The sequence below is a fragment of the Asterias amurensis genome, chromosome 9 (genome assembly GCF_032118995.1).
Source record: "Asterias amurensis chromosome 9, ASM3211899v1".
Lineage (NCBI taxonomy): Eukaryota > Metazoa > Echinodermata > Asteroidea > Forcipulatida > Asteriidae > Asterias > Asterias amurensis.
In genome coordinates this window covers 13552087-13571345 of record NC_092656.1, presented here as the reverse complement: position 1 = coordinate 13571345, position 19259 = coordinate 13552087, and the positions used below count along the sequence as shown (strand labels likewise).

Below are 19259 nucleotides of genomic sequence, written 5' to 3'. Positions count from 1 at the left end.
GGTTTAGAACTTGAGGTCTCGAAATCAACCACCTAAACGCACACAACTTTGTGTGACAAGGGTGTTTTTTTCTTTCATTATTATCTCGCAATTTCGATGACTGATTGAGCTCAAATTTTCACAGGTTAGTTATTTTATGCATATGTTGAGATACACCAACTGTGAAGGCTAGTCTTTGACAATTACCAATAGTGTCCACTGCCTTTAATTTTCTTTGAGAAAAGTTTGTGTGATATTTCGATCGGATGCTATGATCACTTATAAAAAAATAATAAACTGTATTATGTTGAACGGCATGAACAATTTGTAGTAAGCAATTCCAAACAGCAACATTGGATGTCATTTGAAGCAAAGAATGTTGTGCCCCATTCAGACCCAGCATACCCGGCGTCCCTTATTAGCCCCGCCCCGCCCACTTTAGTGACAACAACAACAACAGACAGTACGTACCACAATCCTTTGCGTTAAACAAAATGGCAGCGCCCACGATAACTCTCGTGTCTAAAACCTACACACGTCTGAACTTCTTTTAAACGATTAAAATACTGCATTGTTGGATAATCCTGTCAGAGGTAGGTTGAATGATAGTTCGGAGTTGCCGATAGTTCTTAAGATTCTGAATATTAATTTTACATTGAGTTTAGGGCAGTGTGTTGCTGCTCACAACAATTTACCCTCCTGCCTTGCTTCCATTTTCACCCATAATCAGTCCATCCATACTCATTGTACCCGTCAAGCTTCCCACTATCACATTCCCTTTACCAGGACCCTTCTTTCTCACAATAGTATTAAATACCAAGGTCCTAAACTCTGGAACTCTTTGAACACTCCTCTCACTAATGCCACTTATTTGAGTATGTTTAAAAGTAGACCCAGTAACTGGGGCGCTGTACTCCTTTTCAACAATTTTTGACTTTATCTGTCGTACTAGCGCCCCAGGGAACGGCACAGAATTTTAACAAATACCCTGTTTTTCGCGACACCCAGCCACAAAAAATGCCTCAAAATGACAAAAAGACCAAACAAACTAGCTCTAAAATCGCCTACTCTATTCTCGATACGTCTAGGATGTAACATCAGGCATTTAATTGTACTCACGATCATTTTTTAAACTCCAAATCGATGATTTTTAACTCCGCATCGTGGAGCGATTGACAAGTCTGCGATTTTCGGATGTATATGATAACGAAACAGTACGACAGATAAAATCAAAAATTGTTGAAAAGGAGTACAGCGCCCCAGTTACTGGGTCTAGTTTAAAAGTAAGCTTAAGCAGTTCCTCCTTAATAATTGTGCCTAGTTCTATTATGTCCTGTATTCACCTATTCACATTATTTTTATAGTCTTGTTGCCTAATTCTGGTTTTCCATTTTTTTTGTTTTTGTTCTCTAATGAGTATTAATTTAATTTAAATGAATCTAATTTCGCACCTTACTTGTCATCCTGTTAAATTATTGATGCAAAATTTGTCCTTGTTTTTGTGTTTTGGGGGTTTTTGTTTTGTTTATCTGTTTCATGTTTATCTCTTAATTATTGCTTAGTATTTATTTAGCGCCTACGTGCTGTGTTGTGTTTGTTTCCTTTTGTAAACTGATTGTTATGCTTAATTGCTTTCGTTAGGGGGTCCATACTCGACAAGCTTTGGTTTTTATGGGCCCCCTCCAACTCCATCACCTTGTGCTCTGTAAGTTTTTTTGCTTGTTTTCCGTAATTTATATTTTGCCTTTGCTTGTAAATGTAGTATTATAGTATTACTTCATGTATTATCATTATTTTATTTGCTTGTAAAACATAGTTCTTTTTTCACTGCTAATTGTTTTGTTTATTTGTTTGGAATTGGAAATAAAGTAAAGTGAATTCAATTGAATTGTTTTGTCTCGGTTTTTACAACCGAGTCGAGTCGCGTCGTTGGATCGCGGTACGTTTGAGTTAGTTAAAATTCATTAAATCAATTGCACAATTTTTTTAGATGAACGGAAAGCTTGATTGAAATCTCAAATCACTGTAGTAGCGCAGATACCATAGCCCCGAGAAAATCATGAATGAACGTCCGTCCCCTTTCCCAGCTTTACTGATCCCCCGGGGAGGAGCCTTATTAATGTTTCTAGAAGGTCACAAGATGCACCTCTCGTGCCGTTTTTGAGGGGCAAAATCCAGCGCTTGGCCAACGTTGCAAGTCGATCACTACTCATGTTTTAAAAGGATCCAAAGTAATCGGTAGTCGCCAGAGTAGCAATACAAAAACTCTCTGCAATGCCTTTTTCTCCCTAAGGTTTTGTTTTTGTATTTTGGTAGGGTAGCGTTTGCTTTAGACCAAGTGACTGGGGCGCTAGATTCCTTTTTTCGAAATTTGGACATTATCGGTCATGACCCAGTCACTGGGTCTACGTTTGCTCCATGTCAACAAGTACTACAGAAGCAGAGATACAAAATTACGATTGCGTGGAGGAAAATTGACAAACAAATCCCAGATTCCGTCCAATTTCAACACCACTTTCATCATTTTGATTTTTCAAGTGAGTATTTCAAATCTATGGTATAGGCCTATGAGGCATAAACTCCTAAGGAATAATTAGGTACTGTTTAAACACCCAGAGAGCGATGTTTTGTCATGAAATGTACCATGTTTTCATGTGTTCAAGCGTCACTATCGTATGTGTTTCAACAATGGGCACAGTTTGTTGCTGGTCATAACAGGGTTTTCTATATTTAACGGATATACATGTACTCCTTCAAATTCAAAGTACTTTTTTATCACTTATTTAACTGTTACTTAAAGGCAGTGGACAGTGGACACTATTGGTAATTTTCAAAGACCAGTCTTCTCACTTGGTGTATCTCAACATACGCATAAAATAACAAACCTGTGAAAATTTGAGCACAATAAGTTGGTTATAGAAGTTGCGAGATATTAATGAAAGAAAAATAAACCCTTGTCGCACCATGGTCACACGAAGTTGTGTGCTTTCTCAGATGCTTGATTTCGAGACCTCAAATTCTAAATCTGAGGTCTCGAAATCAAATACGTGGAAAATTACTTCTTTCTCGAAAACTACTTCACTTCAGAGGGAGCTGTTTCTCACAATGTTTTATACTATCAACCTCTCCCAATTACTCTAAACCAATATCAAGAAAGGTTTTATGATAATAATTACTCACCAATAGTGTCCACTGCTTTTAAAAATGGGACAAAATTAATTGATAATTAATTAGTATCGCTGCCCCCTCCGCACCATGACATAAATGGTACCTCCCAATAATGTGTATACCCCTTAGCAGCCGCATAGGTCTAGCTGGGTTATTACATTTATCCAAATAGGAGTGTGCATACATAAATGAGGGGAGGTAGTGTTTATGAATATACACCATGCAGGCTGTTCAATTTAAAATGTATTATCATTTTCTTTTTATAGTTTATAAACTTTTGTTTAAAATTCTGAAATATATATATATTGAACAGCAACTATTTTTGTTTTTGGCTGTTACAAAACTACTAATTAAGGCCAAACTTGACCAAAAATGGGAGGCATATTATACAGGCCTATTACTTATTATTTAAAGACACTGGACACCATTGGTAATGTCAAAAACCAGTCTTCTCACTTGGTGTATCTCAACGTATGCATACAAACACAAAACTGTGAAAGTTTGAACTCAATTGGTCGTCAAAGTTGCGAGATAATAATGAAAGAAAAAAAACACCCTTGTTACACGAAGTTGTGTGCTTTCCAATGCTTGGTTTCAAGACCTCGAAATCTAATTCTGGGGTCTCAAAATCAAATTTGTGGAAAATTACTTCTTTTTTGAAAACTATGTTACTTTAGAGGGAGCCGTTTCTCACAATGTTTTATACTATCAACCCCTCTCCCCGTTAGTCGTTACCAAGAAAGGTTTTATGCTGATAAAATATTTTGAGTAATCACCAATAGTGTCCACTGCCTTTAAATTATTTCTGATATATAAAATTTTTTTCCAGATCATCTTGACACTATGGCGGACGACAACAGAGATGACAATTGCCGTCTTGGTCCGTTTTCCAAGGAATGTGGGTTGCCTGTGCTAGACTTTACCAACCCAGTTGAAAAGAAAGTCTCAACCATCAAGATTGGTCTAGTACTTGAACTGATAGACAACCTCCCTTCACACAATCCAAAAGAAGCTTGTATTGTACTGCTTGCACTGACTCATCCAGATTCTGCCATTCATAGATCAAAACCTGAAAGACTCAGACAGAAGATTGCCGGAGTTGTGAAGAAGAAGAAGGAAATCAAACGCCACAAGTCTTCGTCTCTTCTAGCCTTTCAGAATGAAGAGTTTGTGCCTCCTGTTACAAACATTGTTGACTTAGGATAATTGTTTGCATTTGAAAGATTGAGACGAATCAAGCAGTTGCTAAGTGTGTTGAGTTCATTTATTAATTTCAGTAGAACTGAAGATAGAGTTATTCATTGTACAGCTTCAGACACTGGTGGGAAAGATTGTCACCAGTGTCAAATATTGGTACTGTAGAATAGGTCAGTTCAAAAGTAACAGATAGGGGTGCTTGAAAAGCAAATGTTTCCAACACAGTCTATGCTACATATGATGATTTCCAGTCTCTTGCCGTGTTGTGTTTGGGAAAAATGCCAGTTAGTCTTGGATGAAGGTATTTGAAGCGAGACGTGGATTGTGAAACTATTAACTTTGGTTCATCTACACATAGTTTCCATGGCAACTGGGGAAGAAGACATTATAACAAATGAGTTCATAGTTTGAATTTGTTAAATGCACGTTTATATACAGACTCTTCTGAAGTTTGGGTATGATATCTTTTAAAAATACAAACAAATATCATGATGCAAATTTGTGCGTTTTTTTTACATTTTGGGTTGTTGACCTTAATTCACACTGTTTGCATTTTTTAGATATTTATTTTATCCACATAAACATTAACATGTTCGGATTTTGTGTGAAAATCTAAATAAATGTTGAAATGGTGTTGAAAAAAGTGTTTTCTACGTATTGTCTTATTTAGGCCTAATTTGGTATTATAAGCCCAATAGATAATGCATTGTCCTCATCCAAATGATCTCACTTTGATATTAAAAATGGTGTCAAGATAAAATAAAATAAAATACATCACCTATTGACTCCATTTAAAAAAAAAGCATTTTAATGTATTCTGAATTCCCTTTAATTTGACACCAAAATCAGCACCCTACTCCATCAATAACATTTTGACCTGAAAACCCTACTATAGGCCTGGCCATCAGATACACTACTGCTGGCCTACGTGGCCTCAGTGAAGGACAGTGTCTTCCAGGCCTGGATTCATAACAACTCAAGCCAGTGTGCCAACACGCCTCTCTTAATATTTATGCATGACGTCATATTTCTTATCCAAACAGAGGCTATGGGCGCACGTCCCCCATCACTTGCAGTGGCTGCGCCCATCGCCTCGTTTTGAGTTAGCATTGTGATGTACCTCGTGCATAAATATTCAGAGGGAGGCGTATGACAAGACGAGTTTCAATTACTTGCTTGCTTCAAATGCACCTATGGTTCATGTATGTCGTAGACCTTTATCATGATGTGGGCATCTTGATTTTACTCCATTCCAACTCATTGTACATGTTGTAACCAAACTGAGGTTGGACGAAATAATAGTCTGGTGCCATGCGCAATGAATGTTAGCATTCATTACTGTTATTGGAATTAGGGAACATGACCAAGATGGTGACAGCATGATAAAGGTCTATTGAGCAGAGTGTGCTTAGCATGCATAAAGTGATTGGTACGTTTGTGCATACTTGTTGGTGGTGGAACATTTTTTAGGGGGTAAGAATAACAAGTTCTCCATCCATACTTTCCCCCAAAGATGATGTCAAAACCAACCACCATTTTCACTCCAAACCATATAATATGTAACAAAAACAATTTAGTGTTATTTCTGTTGTTACTAGTGAAATAGTGGGTTTGGATGTAGAGCTTGCAATCATCACAACTAGGTGTGATCATGGAGGTAGAAATAGACTGATAGATCATTTCAAACTTGTGTTTCTTATGAAGGTCGTTTCTGCCGTCTTCTCACCATGGAGGAACTACAGCAAGCTTTCACAGGATCATTACATGTCGACAGGAAAGACAATGACACTGCTGCACCTCATCCAAGATTGAGTCAATTCAAACAGAAAGGAAATAAGCTGAATCAAGAGGAAAGAAGACTTAGCCATTTGGAATCACAGAAAAGGTCAGTTTGCATTTCATGTTCCAACTATTATATTAATATTTCAGCAGCAAACTTAGTGCAACCAATGTGTTACATAACAGGATCAAACTAAAACTTTTTCATAATCGGAAAGAGTACAAGATTAATGATAAGCTAGTATTGCCTACTGAACTCCGCTCTACATGTACTGTACATCTTTGGTCAAGGCACTTGTGGGGCCTGACTGGAAACACCCTTTGCTTAAAGGCAGTGGACACTATTGGTAATTACTCAAAATAATTATTAGCATAAAACCTTTGTTGGTGATGAGTAATGGGGAGAGGTTGATTGTATAATACATTGTGAGAAACAGCTCCCTCTGAAGTGCCATAGTTTTCGAGAAAGAAGTAATTTTCCACAAATTTGATTTCGAGACTCAGATTTAGAACTTGAGGTCTCAAAATCAACCATCGCACAAAACTACGTGTGACAAGGGTGCTTTTTTCTTTCATTATTATCTCGCAAGTTCGATGACCGGTTGAGCTCAAATTTTCACAGGTTTGTTATTTTATGCATATGTTGAGATACACCAACTGTGAAGGCTATTCTCTGACAATTACCAATAGTGGCCAATGCCTTTAATGCAAGTCAAAGAACAACAAATGCATGAGTTTAACAGTATAAAAAAACTATCGCTCCGTTTCCAACCTGTCTTTTGTGTTAAATTTCAGTGGGAAGATCTTTGCGAGCAGGTTAAACGCACACTTTACAAAATATGTGAGAGAGCCAGCAATCTGCGTACAGAAGATTTCAAAATGTTCAAATGACTCCTCTTAAAGTCCACAATGAGTAACATGTATAATACATGTATGTGTGCAGAATACATGGTGCATGATTGTATGTATACATCAAACATGTCAAAAAGGTTTAACGGCTAGTCTTAGTTAACCTCTCAGCAGCCTTTGAAACAACACGCCATAAACCATGTAAACTACTTCAACGTACATTTACGGTACATTTATTTATTTTTTTAAAACTCAAGAATCCACTCTTAGCTGACTTGAGTCTTTGCCTGCCGGTTGTCAAGATACTAGAAGAGTCTTCAACTCTAGCTAAGGTTTCGTATGGAGCCCCTCAAGGCTTTGTCCTTGGCCCAGTACTCTGTATATATACACTGCACCCCGGCCCCTAGGCCAGAAAGTGAGCCAGATATAATGCCTGGCAATTTTGAGCGATGTTTAAATTCTGTAAGGAAAATGACTTGATTGGATTAACATTATCATGATAACAATACTGGGTTTTTATATGCACTTAATCACACTCTTAGGGGCATAAATGCATTAAAAGTATTCTTTCCTGCAAGGTTCGTTGTCTTGAGCTATGTTTTTAACTTATGAGACCTAATCCTATTGAAGCAACATGTAACATACATACATGTATGTGTAATGGTTTACAAGGTGCTGTGGCGCAATATGCTGTCGATCAGACCAGGAACTTTACAATAAGTGCACCTTGGGTTCTTTTACGTTATTACACAATACACATGACCTAAGGCTTTTACATCCCATCTAAAGTACGCATCAATGATGGTCAAGTGTTTTGCACATTCATTCTGACTGGGACTCTACTCTGCTGATCAGAAACACCAGAGCTTGAGTCCAGGGTTCTTATTCACTCGATCGCCAAAATTGTGGCAATTCTAATTATGAAACTTTTATTTAAAGACACTGGACACTATTGGTAAATGTCAAAATCCAGTCTTCTCACTTGGTGTATCTCAACATGTATGCTTAAAGTAACAAACCTGTGAAAATTTGAGCTCAATTGGTCGTCGAAGTTGCCAGATAATAATGAAAGAAAAAAACACATTGTCACACGAAGTTGTGTTCTTTCCGATGCTTGAATTCGAGACCTCAAATTGATGAAAAATTATTTTTTTCTCGAAAACTAAGTCACTTCAGAGGGAGCCATTTCTCACAATGTTTTATACTATCAACAGCTCCCCATTACTTGTTACCAAGTGAGGTTTCATGCTGATAATTATTTTGAGTAATTACCAATAGTGTCCACTGCCTTTAAATGACTGTTTTGTTGTTGATTACAGAGAAAGGCTGGATTATGTGAATAAAGCCAGATGCTTGGCTGAAGAAGATTGGGACAATTATAAAGATGAGGAAGAAGATAATGGGGATAATAAGGAGGAGGAAATGGAGAGTGCATCCTCCAAGACACATGTCAAACGCAAGGAAAGACCTCGATATTACAGAAATCAGGTACAACTCTCTGGATGTGTGTGTGTGGTTTTTTTGTATAACAATTTTGGGGGTGAACAAAGATAAATTGAGAGGGATTTTACTCTGTGATTTTGGATTTGATGTGGTGCTCAACTATACTGCCTGACTTGAAACAAAAAAAGTCCAAGCTACATGTAGTATCATCGTACCTTTAGACCTGATTCTTCTTTGATTAGGCAAATCTAAATAATAAAGATCAAATTACTTCTTTCCATTACATAAACATGTACAAGCCAAGTTCGCATAAATACCATTCGTCCACTAGTGGCTGATAAACTGGTACTCGTGTTCAAAAACGATGTGTTTGGTAACAAGCAGTATCAGCGTCTAATTAACAGATACTTCTTGGGCCTACTTGGCCCTTGCATCCTTGTCTAATGTCTGCAAAAGTTTTAGATTGATAGTAAAATGGGATGCCCAAATTGGCTACAACTTTGCCCCAACTAAAACTTGTCTCTTCTCGTTACTGGGCACACTGGGTGGTCTAGCGATTAAAACATTATCTGCTCTAGAATGGCAGGGTCATGGGTTCAAATCCCACTTGATTGTTAAAGGAACACGTTGCCTTGGATCGGACGAGTTGGTCTATAAAAAGCGTTTGTAACCGTTTGTTATAAAATGCATTGGTTGTAATATGTTCTAAAAATAGAATACAATGACCCACACAAATTTGCCTCGAAATTGCGTGTTTTTCCTTTTACTGTGCGAACTAACACAGTCGGCCATTTATGAGAGTCAATGACTCCCATAAATGGCCGACCGTGTTAGTCGACGAGGTAAAAGTAAAACCGTACACTTTTGAGGCATGTTTGTGTGGATCATTGTATTCTACTTTTACAACATCTTTCTACCCATATGCATTTTATAACAGCTGGTTACAAACGCTTTTCAAAGACCAACTCGACCGATCCAAGGCAACGTGTTCCTTTAACCTTGTGAGTTTTCTTCTACAAGACTCTTCTTCTTTTGAGTCCATCATATACTCTTCAAACAAATGTTTGGCCACAGCCTTCTTGATTGCTACCATCAGGTATTCATTAAAGTAGCACTGCTCCTCAAGGGCTGGGCATCTTAGAAGGTGTGGCATAGATTGGGGTGATGTGCAACAATCGCAAATGGTGTCATCAATGGCATACCCCCATTTCGTCATGTTTGTCTATCATTGTCCAACCTCCGTACATAGTCTTATGAGGGACTTCCATGTTCTCCAGTCCTGCCTGTGACTAGGTGGTTACTGTGCCTGAGTTGGGAGGGGCAGCTTCTTGCTATGGTGACTGTTGTAACGCCTCTTCTCCCACAGTGCAAGGCTGCCACCTCGGGAGAAACTGTCAGTGGTTCAACTGAGTGAAGACACTGCAGCTGATTTCACAAAATGCTATGATTAATCTCGAGTTAGGAGGAGTTAGGATGAGTTCAATGCGTCCTAACCTCTATGGATACGGAACTTACAAATGTAGCTCGTCCTAAGTTATGAAGAGTTTGGTGAAATCGACGGCAGGACACTGAAAAGAACTGAGTATATGTTGCTTCTTATACATTAAGCAATGACATCTCAAAGTGATTTATTCTTCTTGGTTGTAGTTAATGCTATCAGAGTGGTTGGTGGAAGTACCGACTGACTTGGCAAAGGATTGGCTGATGGTTTTGTGTCCAGTTGGAAAGAGGACATTTGTAGTGGCAGCGAAGGTGAGTCATTGCTTATTCAATAATCATTATAGTGCATATTGTTTTTAGTAATCAAATCTGAGACACATGAAGGCACCCAGGCCAAGATGAGGGCAACAGAGGCAATGTCCTCAATGCCCTTGTTGTAAGTCCAGGCCTGCTATAAGAATGTACTGCTTTAGGCTAATTACAAACAATACTATTATCAAAAATAAGTATAGAGTTGTCAACCACTGTTTTTTTTTCTCAACCAACACTACTCTATTAAACATGGTGCCACTGCAAACCTCACCTGATTATACTCCCACCCTGCAAAGGTTCAAATCCTACTTAAAAATACGTACTGAATTTCTGGGAAAATGTCTTGACTAAAAGCTTGTTCTTATTTTCTGTCCTAAGGGGAAGACTTCAAGCTACAGTAGGAGTGGGTATCGTTTGTCAACATTTCCATCTCAGTTACCAGGAGGCTGTAGGAAAAATAAACACAATAATACAGGTAAGTGGACAATGTATTACAATGCACTACATGGAGACAAACAAATGACAAGGCACAAGTCATGGTTAAAGGCACAGGGGTGGATTTCACAAAGGTAGTCCTAACTTAGAACTAGTCCTAGGCAATGGGACCTCCTGCAAACTTCACCTTTTTAAAGTTGAAAGGTTTACGTATTGTAAGCATCTTTAACATTCCCCTCCATTCAAGGCTTCTTTTACTACACCCTCCCCCCCAACACCACCACCACCGATAAACAACAGCAATATAAATAAAAATGGGGAGGGAGGTGTTATTAGGGGAGATTGTGCCTTTAATGATTCAACCATGGAATTTGGCACAAAGTCAACTCATAGAACAGATCTTTTGCTACAGCCTTAAAGGGTAATCGGTTTGATTTTAGAAAACAAAACAAAATCCAGGGGTGGATTTCACAAAGGTAGTCCTAACTTAGGACTAGTCCTAGGTAATGCTAAGAGATAGCACTGGTCCTAAGTTAGGACCAGTAACTCATCCTAACTTAGGACTGATCCTATCTCTTAGCATTGCCTAGGACTAGTCCTAAGTTAGGACTACCTTTGTGAAATCCACCCCTGGACACTTGCTAATTACTCAAAATAATTGTTAGCACCAAAACTTACTGGGTAACGAGAAATGGTAGCGCTGTTGGAGTATAAAACACTGTGAGAACAGTTCCTTCTGAAATAACATAGTTTTTGAGAAAGAGGTAATTTCTCACTCAAATATTAAAAGAAACCCCCTCAGGCCTAAAACCTACACGTAGTAAGGCATTTGAAAGTCGTAAACAAATTTGTGCAACAATGGTGTTATTTCTTTCGTCTCTTGCAATTTCAACGACCAAGTAGGTCAAATTTTTCACAGATTTATTATTTTATGCAAATGTTGTGGTATACCAAGTGAGAATATTGGTCTTTGACAATTACCAATAGAGTCCAGTGCTTTGATCCTGTGTATTTTCACATACACCCATGTGTGATAAGCTCTCTACATGTATATACTCAGTGCTTGCCTGCCCCCTCCCTGCCCCCCCCCCCCCCCCCAACAGGCTAACTAATACATTAGTGGCATTTTAACCTTCCCAGAGGTTACTTCTCTGTTGGGATTTGGACCGCAAACCCCCCCTACAGATTTACTAATAGAGTTTAATTCAAACACACAGCCCTCACAGGTTATTAAGTCAGCAGGTTTACTAATTGGGTGGGATTCGAACCCACAATCCCCACGGGTTATTGAGTTGGGTTGGATCTGAACCAAGAACCCCCAATAGGTTTAATACTTGGGAATGAATCAAATTCTCACCCACAGGTTTACTTATTGGGTGGGATTCGAACCCACAATCCCCACGGGTTATTGAGTTGGGTTGGATCTGAACCAAGAACCCCCAATAGGTTTAATACTTGGGAATGAATCAAATTCTCACCCCCACAGGTTTACTTATTGGGTGGGATTCGAACCCACAATCCCCACGGGTTATTGAGTTGGGTTGGATCTGAACCAAGAACCCCCAATAGGTTTAATACTTGGGAATGAATCAAATTCTCACCCCCACAGGTTTACTTATTGGGTGGGATTCGAACCCACAATCCCCACGGGTTATTGAGTTGGGTTGGATCTGAACCAAGAACCCCCAATAGGTTTAATACTTGGGAATGAATCAAATTCTCACCCCCACAGGTTTACTTATTGGGTGGGATTTGAACCCACAATTCCAACAGGTTAATTAGTTGGGTTGGATTTGAATCCACAACCTCCAATAGGTTTACTAAATGGGTGGGGTTTAAACCCCTCCCCACTTTCTTTTTTGATGTTGGCTCAAACGTGCCTCATTCACTACTCTTGAGAAGGTCTTTGACTTGTTTCAAGAATCAGATTGTAAGTTTGTATTTTGTTTATTTTGTTTGTTTTAGAGTACAGTCTTCTTGACTGCATTTTCCACGAAGCTTCCAGGACGTTCTACATTCTTGATATTATGTGCTGGAGGGGTCATCCAGTCTATGATAGTGACACAGAGTTCCGATTCTTTTGGCTTCATTCCAAGGTTGCTGATGTACCAATTCTGACTCAGAGCTCATCTACCAATCCAGTAAGTATGCTTGAAGTTGCCGATGTCTACGATTTGTAGTGAAATTCCACATGCCAAATACATTTATTGTGTATTAGTGCTGACACCAATGCCTGTACCCTTAGTTAATATTCGTAAATTCCTCAGACAGTTTCGCTATTCCGATGGGTAGAGAGCGCTTCACTTGTTTGTTTTTTTAACGGTTGATAATGACCAGCTGGACTCTGTTTATAACGGGTTAGTCTTAGTGCAAGATGTTTCTTGTTACGGGCGATGTGTACGCTATCGGTGAGTTGGTCGCACTGTTTGTGAAAGGAAAACGAGAACGTCTTGCACCAAGACTATACGCGCTAATAACGGAAACTGTCGGAAATAGGCGTCTCAGTCATAACAGTGCAACACACAGACATACAGAGCTCAAGCCCTTTTACACAGTTTCTTACTTTATCACACCTTTTAACCAAACAGGCATTTTAAAATGGGAATAAAAGAGCATTGACCTTGCAGGGTCATTGCCGTGCGATAAATCACACGGCCACGACCCTGCCTGTTTTAAACGGCTGTTAAAGAACTTGTCGCTACCCTTTTATTCCCTTACTAAACTATTTCTGTGACGTCACTCTATTGATGAAAGTGAAGACTGTTTTTAAGAATCTACACTTAACTAGATTTGTTTATGAATCTACATCCACTGTATATTCGCTACAAACCAAAGTGATCCTTCAACTTGAAATGAATGTATAACAAAAAATTGAAAGATAACATGATGTGCAAAACACAGCTGAAAACATGTTATTATTTATTTATTGTTTCCATGATTTTTAGTAATTTCCAATAGTTTCCAGTGTAATTAAAGAAGTTACACAAAAACGTACTATTTTGTGAATATGCGGACTGAAATAAAACTGGATTATTGATACATCAAATTGTAGTCAAAATATTCATTTATTTCCCCCTGCTCCCATAGCACCCCTTACTGTTTACTTTGTTTAAAATAACCAAATATTTTGTCAACCTTTACTTCCCTATCACAGTTCAGGTTTCTTCCCCTGCCCAACTTTCCATGTCACACCAGTGTTATAGAAGAAACTATGGCCAAGCCTGCCCCATTCCAGGTACAGTTAAGATCTTCTTTTCAAATCTTGCATGAAATTACTTTAAAGGCACTGGACACTATTGGTAATTGTCAAAGACCAGTCTTCTCACTTGGTGTATCTCAACATATGCACAAAATAACAAACCTGTGAAAATTTGAGCTCAATTGGTCATCGAACTTGCGAGATAATAATAAAAGAAAAAATACCCTTGTCACACGAAGTTGTGTGCGTTTAGATAGTTGATTTAGAGACCTCAAGTTGTAAACTTGAGGTCTTGAAATCAAATTCGTGGAAAATTACTTCTTTCTCGAAAACTATGGCACTCCAGAGGGAGCCGTTTCTCACTATGTTTTATACCATCAACCTCTCCCATTACTCGTCATTAAGAAAGGTTTTACGCAAATAATTATTTTTATTAATTACCAATAGTGTCCACTGCCTTTAAAGGTAGGGTAAATAGATTGCTGAATTTCAGTCAAAATTATAAAGAAAAATACAATAAAAGTCACACGTAAAAGTTTCAGCTGAATACAGTATCTATTTGTTGAGAAAACAGCAAAAACCTTTCATGATATTCTCCAAGAAAACTTAGCATCCATCCACTGCATCAAATCTTGCAGCGATTTGCATGAGCTACATGTACACGTATAGGCATTTTCGGTACGAGCCGTTTGCAGCCGCTATGGTTTCAAAAGGTTGAAAGAGCAATTGCTAAAGAGGCTTCTGACTTTCTCCAATGATCATTTTCCATTTCTTTTCTGATTTATTTTCTGATCCTCGTGGTTCAACAAGTTGCATTATGTTGCGGATCCACTTACTCCGTTACCATGGGAAACATAATTCACCTGGGTTATCGAATCCCTGACGGGATTAAGTTAATCCATGAAGAGATTTAGTTAATCAGTAAGGGGATAAAGTTAATACCTGAATGATTAAAGATACCCTTTTTTGAGGGACTGCTTCTGATATGTGATCAATGATTAACGAAGGCAACTATCTGGCAAATTGGCTTTGCGACAGGGAAAGGTTGGAATTGGAATTAACTGCAGAGAAATTGTTCTTCTTTGTCAATTACGTGCCGCAACATGCAATGATGCCCGAAAGAAGGTACAAATGTAGCTAGGGCGAGAAAGGGCGTGGAAAATTAATGCTCAAATTGTGTCTTGAGAAAACTGATTGTGAAATTGATCGGAGGAAGGTTAAAGTATGCGTTGGACCAGGAAAAAATGTCTTTGAGAGAATTTTAGCAAAAAAAAACAAAACAGTAATGTCGAATTGTCTGGTAAAGAGCAGTTTTATTGCTTACAGCTTTCTGTTATTCTCAAAAAGGGTACTTGGTGGTACTTTGTGAGCCAGGAAGAAGGGTACAAAGCCTGACACCCTTCGTAAAATGCATCAATAGTTTTTAGAAAATGTAGGTCAAGTTTAGCTCTCTCAGGCACTGAATGGTTTGTACTAAGAGAGGTTTGCAGTAAAATTATGTGGATATTTCTTTGAGTAGTGGTGGTTCTTGAAAGAACGGTGGTGAACGACTCACTGTTCAATCAGTCTGCTCACATCGTCTTGTTGTCAATGTACTTATGGTGATCAGGGGTCAACTTCACAAAAGAGTTAGGACTAGTTCTAACTTAGGACTAATCCTAAGAGATATCCAAAAACGTATAGCTAGTCCTAAGTGAGGACGAGTAACTCTTCCTAACTCGAGATAGCCCTAACTCTTTGTGAAATCCACCCCTGGTCCCAATTTCATGGCTCTGCTTACTGTAAGCACAGAATAGGCGCTTACGGAAGCAGGAAATTCTGTGCTTACGGCAAGCATATTTCACGGGTTAGTGGTGAATTTTGGCTTCTGCGCGTGCGTACTCCACGTTGGTAGGCATTCTATGCTTACAAGGCTAGCGCAGAAAATGGCGCTTGCACCTAAGCGGGGAAGTGTGATCGTAAGTGCAGAATTCGGCGGTAAGCAGAGCCATGAAACAGTTGGTTTGAACTCGACGTTTCGAACAGTATGCTCTGATCTTTTGGAGAAAGCTGGACTCTGATGCTGCGAGCTGCTTAAGTACTGATGATGCGGATTAGCTTGCATCATTACATGGTGTTACAGCATACCTTACTTTATTGTACATGTATTTCCACCATGCAAAGTTTCAAATCCTACTACATAATAATTTGTAAACAATGTTTTTATTATTGCAGGCAGATTTAGACGGCATCCTTTTTTACCACAAGCAGACTCACTACACATCCGGCAGCACACCTCTTGTAGGATGGCTCATGCCATGGATGCTACCAGACATGCTTGGTGTACCTGTTCCTGACTCCATCATGGCATCCAGACCACCAGGTGCAGATATGAAACCCCCTGATCCTAAAATGGAAGCAGCCATTGTCAGCACAGACGAGTCCAAAGTGGAAGACAATCTGCCAGAAATAGGGGTGGCCAGTTGAAGATGACGGACAAGGTAACTGTAAGGCCTCATGCTCACAGGGATCAGGTTGGCTCAGTGGTTTCTGTCTTTGCCTTTCACCCCGATTAGAATCCACCTCACACTGGAGCCTTGCATGTGGATTGGGTTTTCAGTCCCTACCTGTTTGGCTTGCCCCATAAGGGGGTTCCTGGCTCATTCTAAAACTTAACATTACGGACCTGGTTCTTGTGCAGAGCAGAGGTGCAATTCACATGATGTGGACTTGACAACATTGCGTTGTTAGGACCATGGAACCGCTGCTTATTTTCCTCATGTGAACAGGGATCTATGTTTTATTTTGTGAATTTTTTTGGGGAGCTTATCATCCTCACTCGCAGCTAAAAGCTTAATTGCGAAGAGCGCGGGTACAACGTGTTCGAGAAACAGGCATGCAAGGCGCGCCTTTGGCAGCCAGTCACATCAACCCATTATGACCACTGAGCACAGCCAGAGATCCCGAGGGAGGAAAACTGGATGATCTGGAAAACCCATGTGGCACAGCAGAGAACCAGCACATAACTCAACTCACATATGGCCCTGTCCGAGTATCGAACCAGGGTCATCTTGGTGAGAGGCGAGTGCTTTACGCACAAGCCAACCGCGCCAACCACTCATCCTGTCATTGTTGCTAACAGTGCTGTTGGATTTGTATTAATAATTAAACATATTTGAGCATGTTGAGAACAAAGGTACATTCTCATAAAACAAACCAAATGACAGACGCAAGTATTTGCCATGTCTTATTGTTTTTGTTTTTGACTACTGGAAGTTAATTCTCTACTTGAAGTCCTCTTGTCAAGTCAAGTAGTGTCTTTATAAATCATCAGTGACTTCCTATTGCTGGATGTAGGCATAATGTTGGTTGACCTATCAGCTTTAAAGGGAAGGTACACATGTCAAAGACCAGTCTTCTCACTTGGTGTATCCCATCATAAGCATAAAACAACAAGCCTGTGAAAATTTGAGCTCAATTGGTCATCGAAGTTGCGAGAAAATGATGAAAGAAAAAACACCCTTGTTGGACGAATTTGTGTGCTTTCCGATAGAAGTAAAAGACTTCTAGCTAGAAGTCTTTTATTATTTTAGTGAGAAATTACCTCTCTCTCAAAATCTATGCTACTTCAGAGGGAGTCGTTTCTCACAATGTTTTATACTATGAACAGCTCCCCAATGCTTGTTACCAAGTCAGTCTTTAAGTTAATATTTGTTTTGAGTAATTACCAAACGTGTACCTTCCCTTTAGGAATCCTACTATAGACATATTACTTCTTGAAGGCATTAATGAGTTCCTGCATCAGGAGAAACAACATATACAATGTTCGTTAGTGCCGAGTACTGGAAAAATATTCCCTAAAGTATTGGAATTGTGTTCTAGGCTCAATCTCGATCATGTATTAGCATCACAAACAGTTTGACCAGCAACATAGCATGTCATAGCCAAGCAGTCTAGAGCATTGTACTTGACTGAAGTTTTGAATCTAGGTTGTGATTTTTGTGTTATTGGGCGGGACGTTAACTGTTTCTCACCACCCTGGAGTAAATGGGTACCTGTGAGGGTAGAGATTGTTCATGTGAATGATGAGCAAGCTTTGTGCCAATTTTTAATGTAACATGCCCTGAGAAGCCTAACTTTCTTGGAAAGCACACAATAAATGCACATTGTTTTTAACATTATTATCATTTGTTCATGCCATAATTGCCAAGTTGAGTCCAGCTCGTGCGGGCAGCTGTCACATTGAAGCCAATAGCCAAGTTATATTTTTACATTTTGTTGATATTGAAAAACAGGTTGGCTGGGCTGCTTACCAGTATAGTTTTGTTGTGCAATAGCTACGTAGTATTTGTCCCTCACATGATTTGCCTGAAACTAGCTGGATTAGATCATGGAGGTAGGATTACTCTCAAACTACCCTCTCTTAATTAAGCCAGGCAAACCACACTCCAAACCATGTTTTGCTGATCTGAGAGGAGAGGGAGTTTATTGATGGATTTGATGCAGAACCCCCAACCACCCACTCTTATTATGGGGGGGGGGGGGGTTATTTAAACATCCCATGTGTACTGATTATGGAGCTGAGCATACAAGTACTATGGTTATGGTTCTAACATTTTTGGTGTTTAGTTACCATAGAGCGAAGCATTTTGATGGATTAGGGGCAGTTTGTGGGCACGACATCGAGGGAGTTTGAGTTAAAGTGAAACTGCTTATACATGTACATGTGATAACTAAATACCATATCAGATGCCATAGTGTATTTATAAATGTATTCCACTTAGAAAATCACTCATTTGAAAATGAGTTCCCTACACAGTGCAGTGCTTTAGAAACTGGATTCACAGTCAGTGAATGAAATTCTATCTTTTTATATATGTGAAAAGAGCTTACGAGAGGTTCCAATTTGAATCTTTGTAAATATGCTTTTGGTTTCTGCTTTTGTCTTTGGAAAATGAAATCGAAAATGAATTGGAAGGTATTATCAGACGAGAATACTGTTTCGCTTGTTTTATTGTTCATTCGTATATACCTCAGACAGTTTCGCTATTCCTATTGGTGGAGAGCGCGTCACGTGGGTGTGTATAAACATTTGTTTATGACCAGTAAAAAGTGTTGAAACATGGGCGTAACACGCGAGCTTGCACCTGTGCTTATAAGACAGTTTCTTTATTCCTATTGGTCGAGAGCAATGGCTGAAACAGTTGTGCCACATCACGCGATACGCGCGACGCGCACAGCATTCCCTTATAAGGAGTTGTTTACCCGAGGGCCTTACCATTTCATAGCTGGAGGGGTGTTGTGTTGAAAGAAATCATTGAACAATTATAATTTTTGCATTTATTTTACTTTTTGACCATGAAGTGTTGATGTTTTTTGACCGAAACGTATTTATGAATGGGAATCAAAGTGTGTTGAATCGGTTTTCAACTAGTTGTTGAAACCCGCCGAGGCCTAGTTGTTCATAATTTACCTCGAC

The 19259-nt window shown here is 39.1% G+C and overlaps 1 protein-coding gene across 1 annotated transcript; it reads left to right on the top strand.

Annotated features, from left to right (window-relative positions):
- Positions 1-78: 78 nt before the first annotated feature.
- LOC139942039 (snurportin-1-like) lies at positions 79-18769 on the top strand. The gene is made up of 8 exons (XM_071938721.1): positions 79-572; positions 6049-6229; positions 8292-8460; positions 10063-10167; positions 10546-10642; positions 12568-12743; positions 13757-13837; positions 16016-18769. The coding sequence occupies exons 2-8, from the start codon at positions 6072-6074 to the stop codon at positions 16265-16267; spliced, it is 1038 nt and encodes a 345-aa protein (XP_071794822.1). The 5' UTR covers positions 79-572; positions 6049-6071; the 3' UTR covers positions 16268-18769.
- Positions 18770-19259: the final 490 nt, after the last annotated feature.

What these genes read in the sequence shown, in the direction of transcription:
- LOC139942039 (XM_071938721.1), top strand. Translation starts at nt 6,072, where the DNA reads ATGGAGGAACTACAGCAAGCTTTCACAGGATCATTACATGTCGACAGG. An exon ending in CATTTGTAGTGGCAGCGAAG is followed by an intron (nt 10,168 to 10,545) that starts GTGAGTCATTGC and finishes TTCTGTCCTAAG; the next exon opens with GGGAAGACTTCAAGCTACAG. An exon ending in AAATAAACACAATAATACAG is followed by an intron (nt 10,643 to 12,567) that starts GTAAGTGGACAA and finishes TGTTTGTTTTAG; the next exon opens with AGTACAGTCTTCTTGACTGC.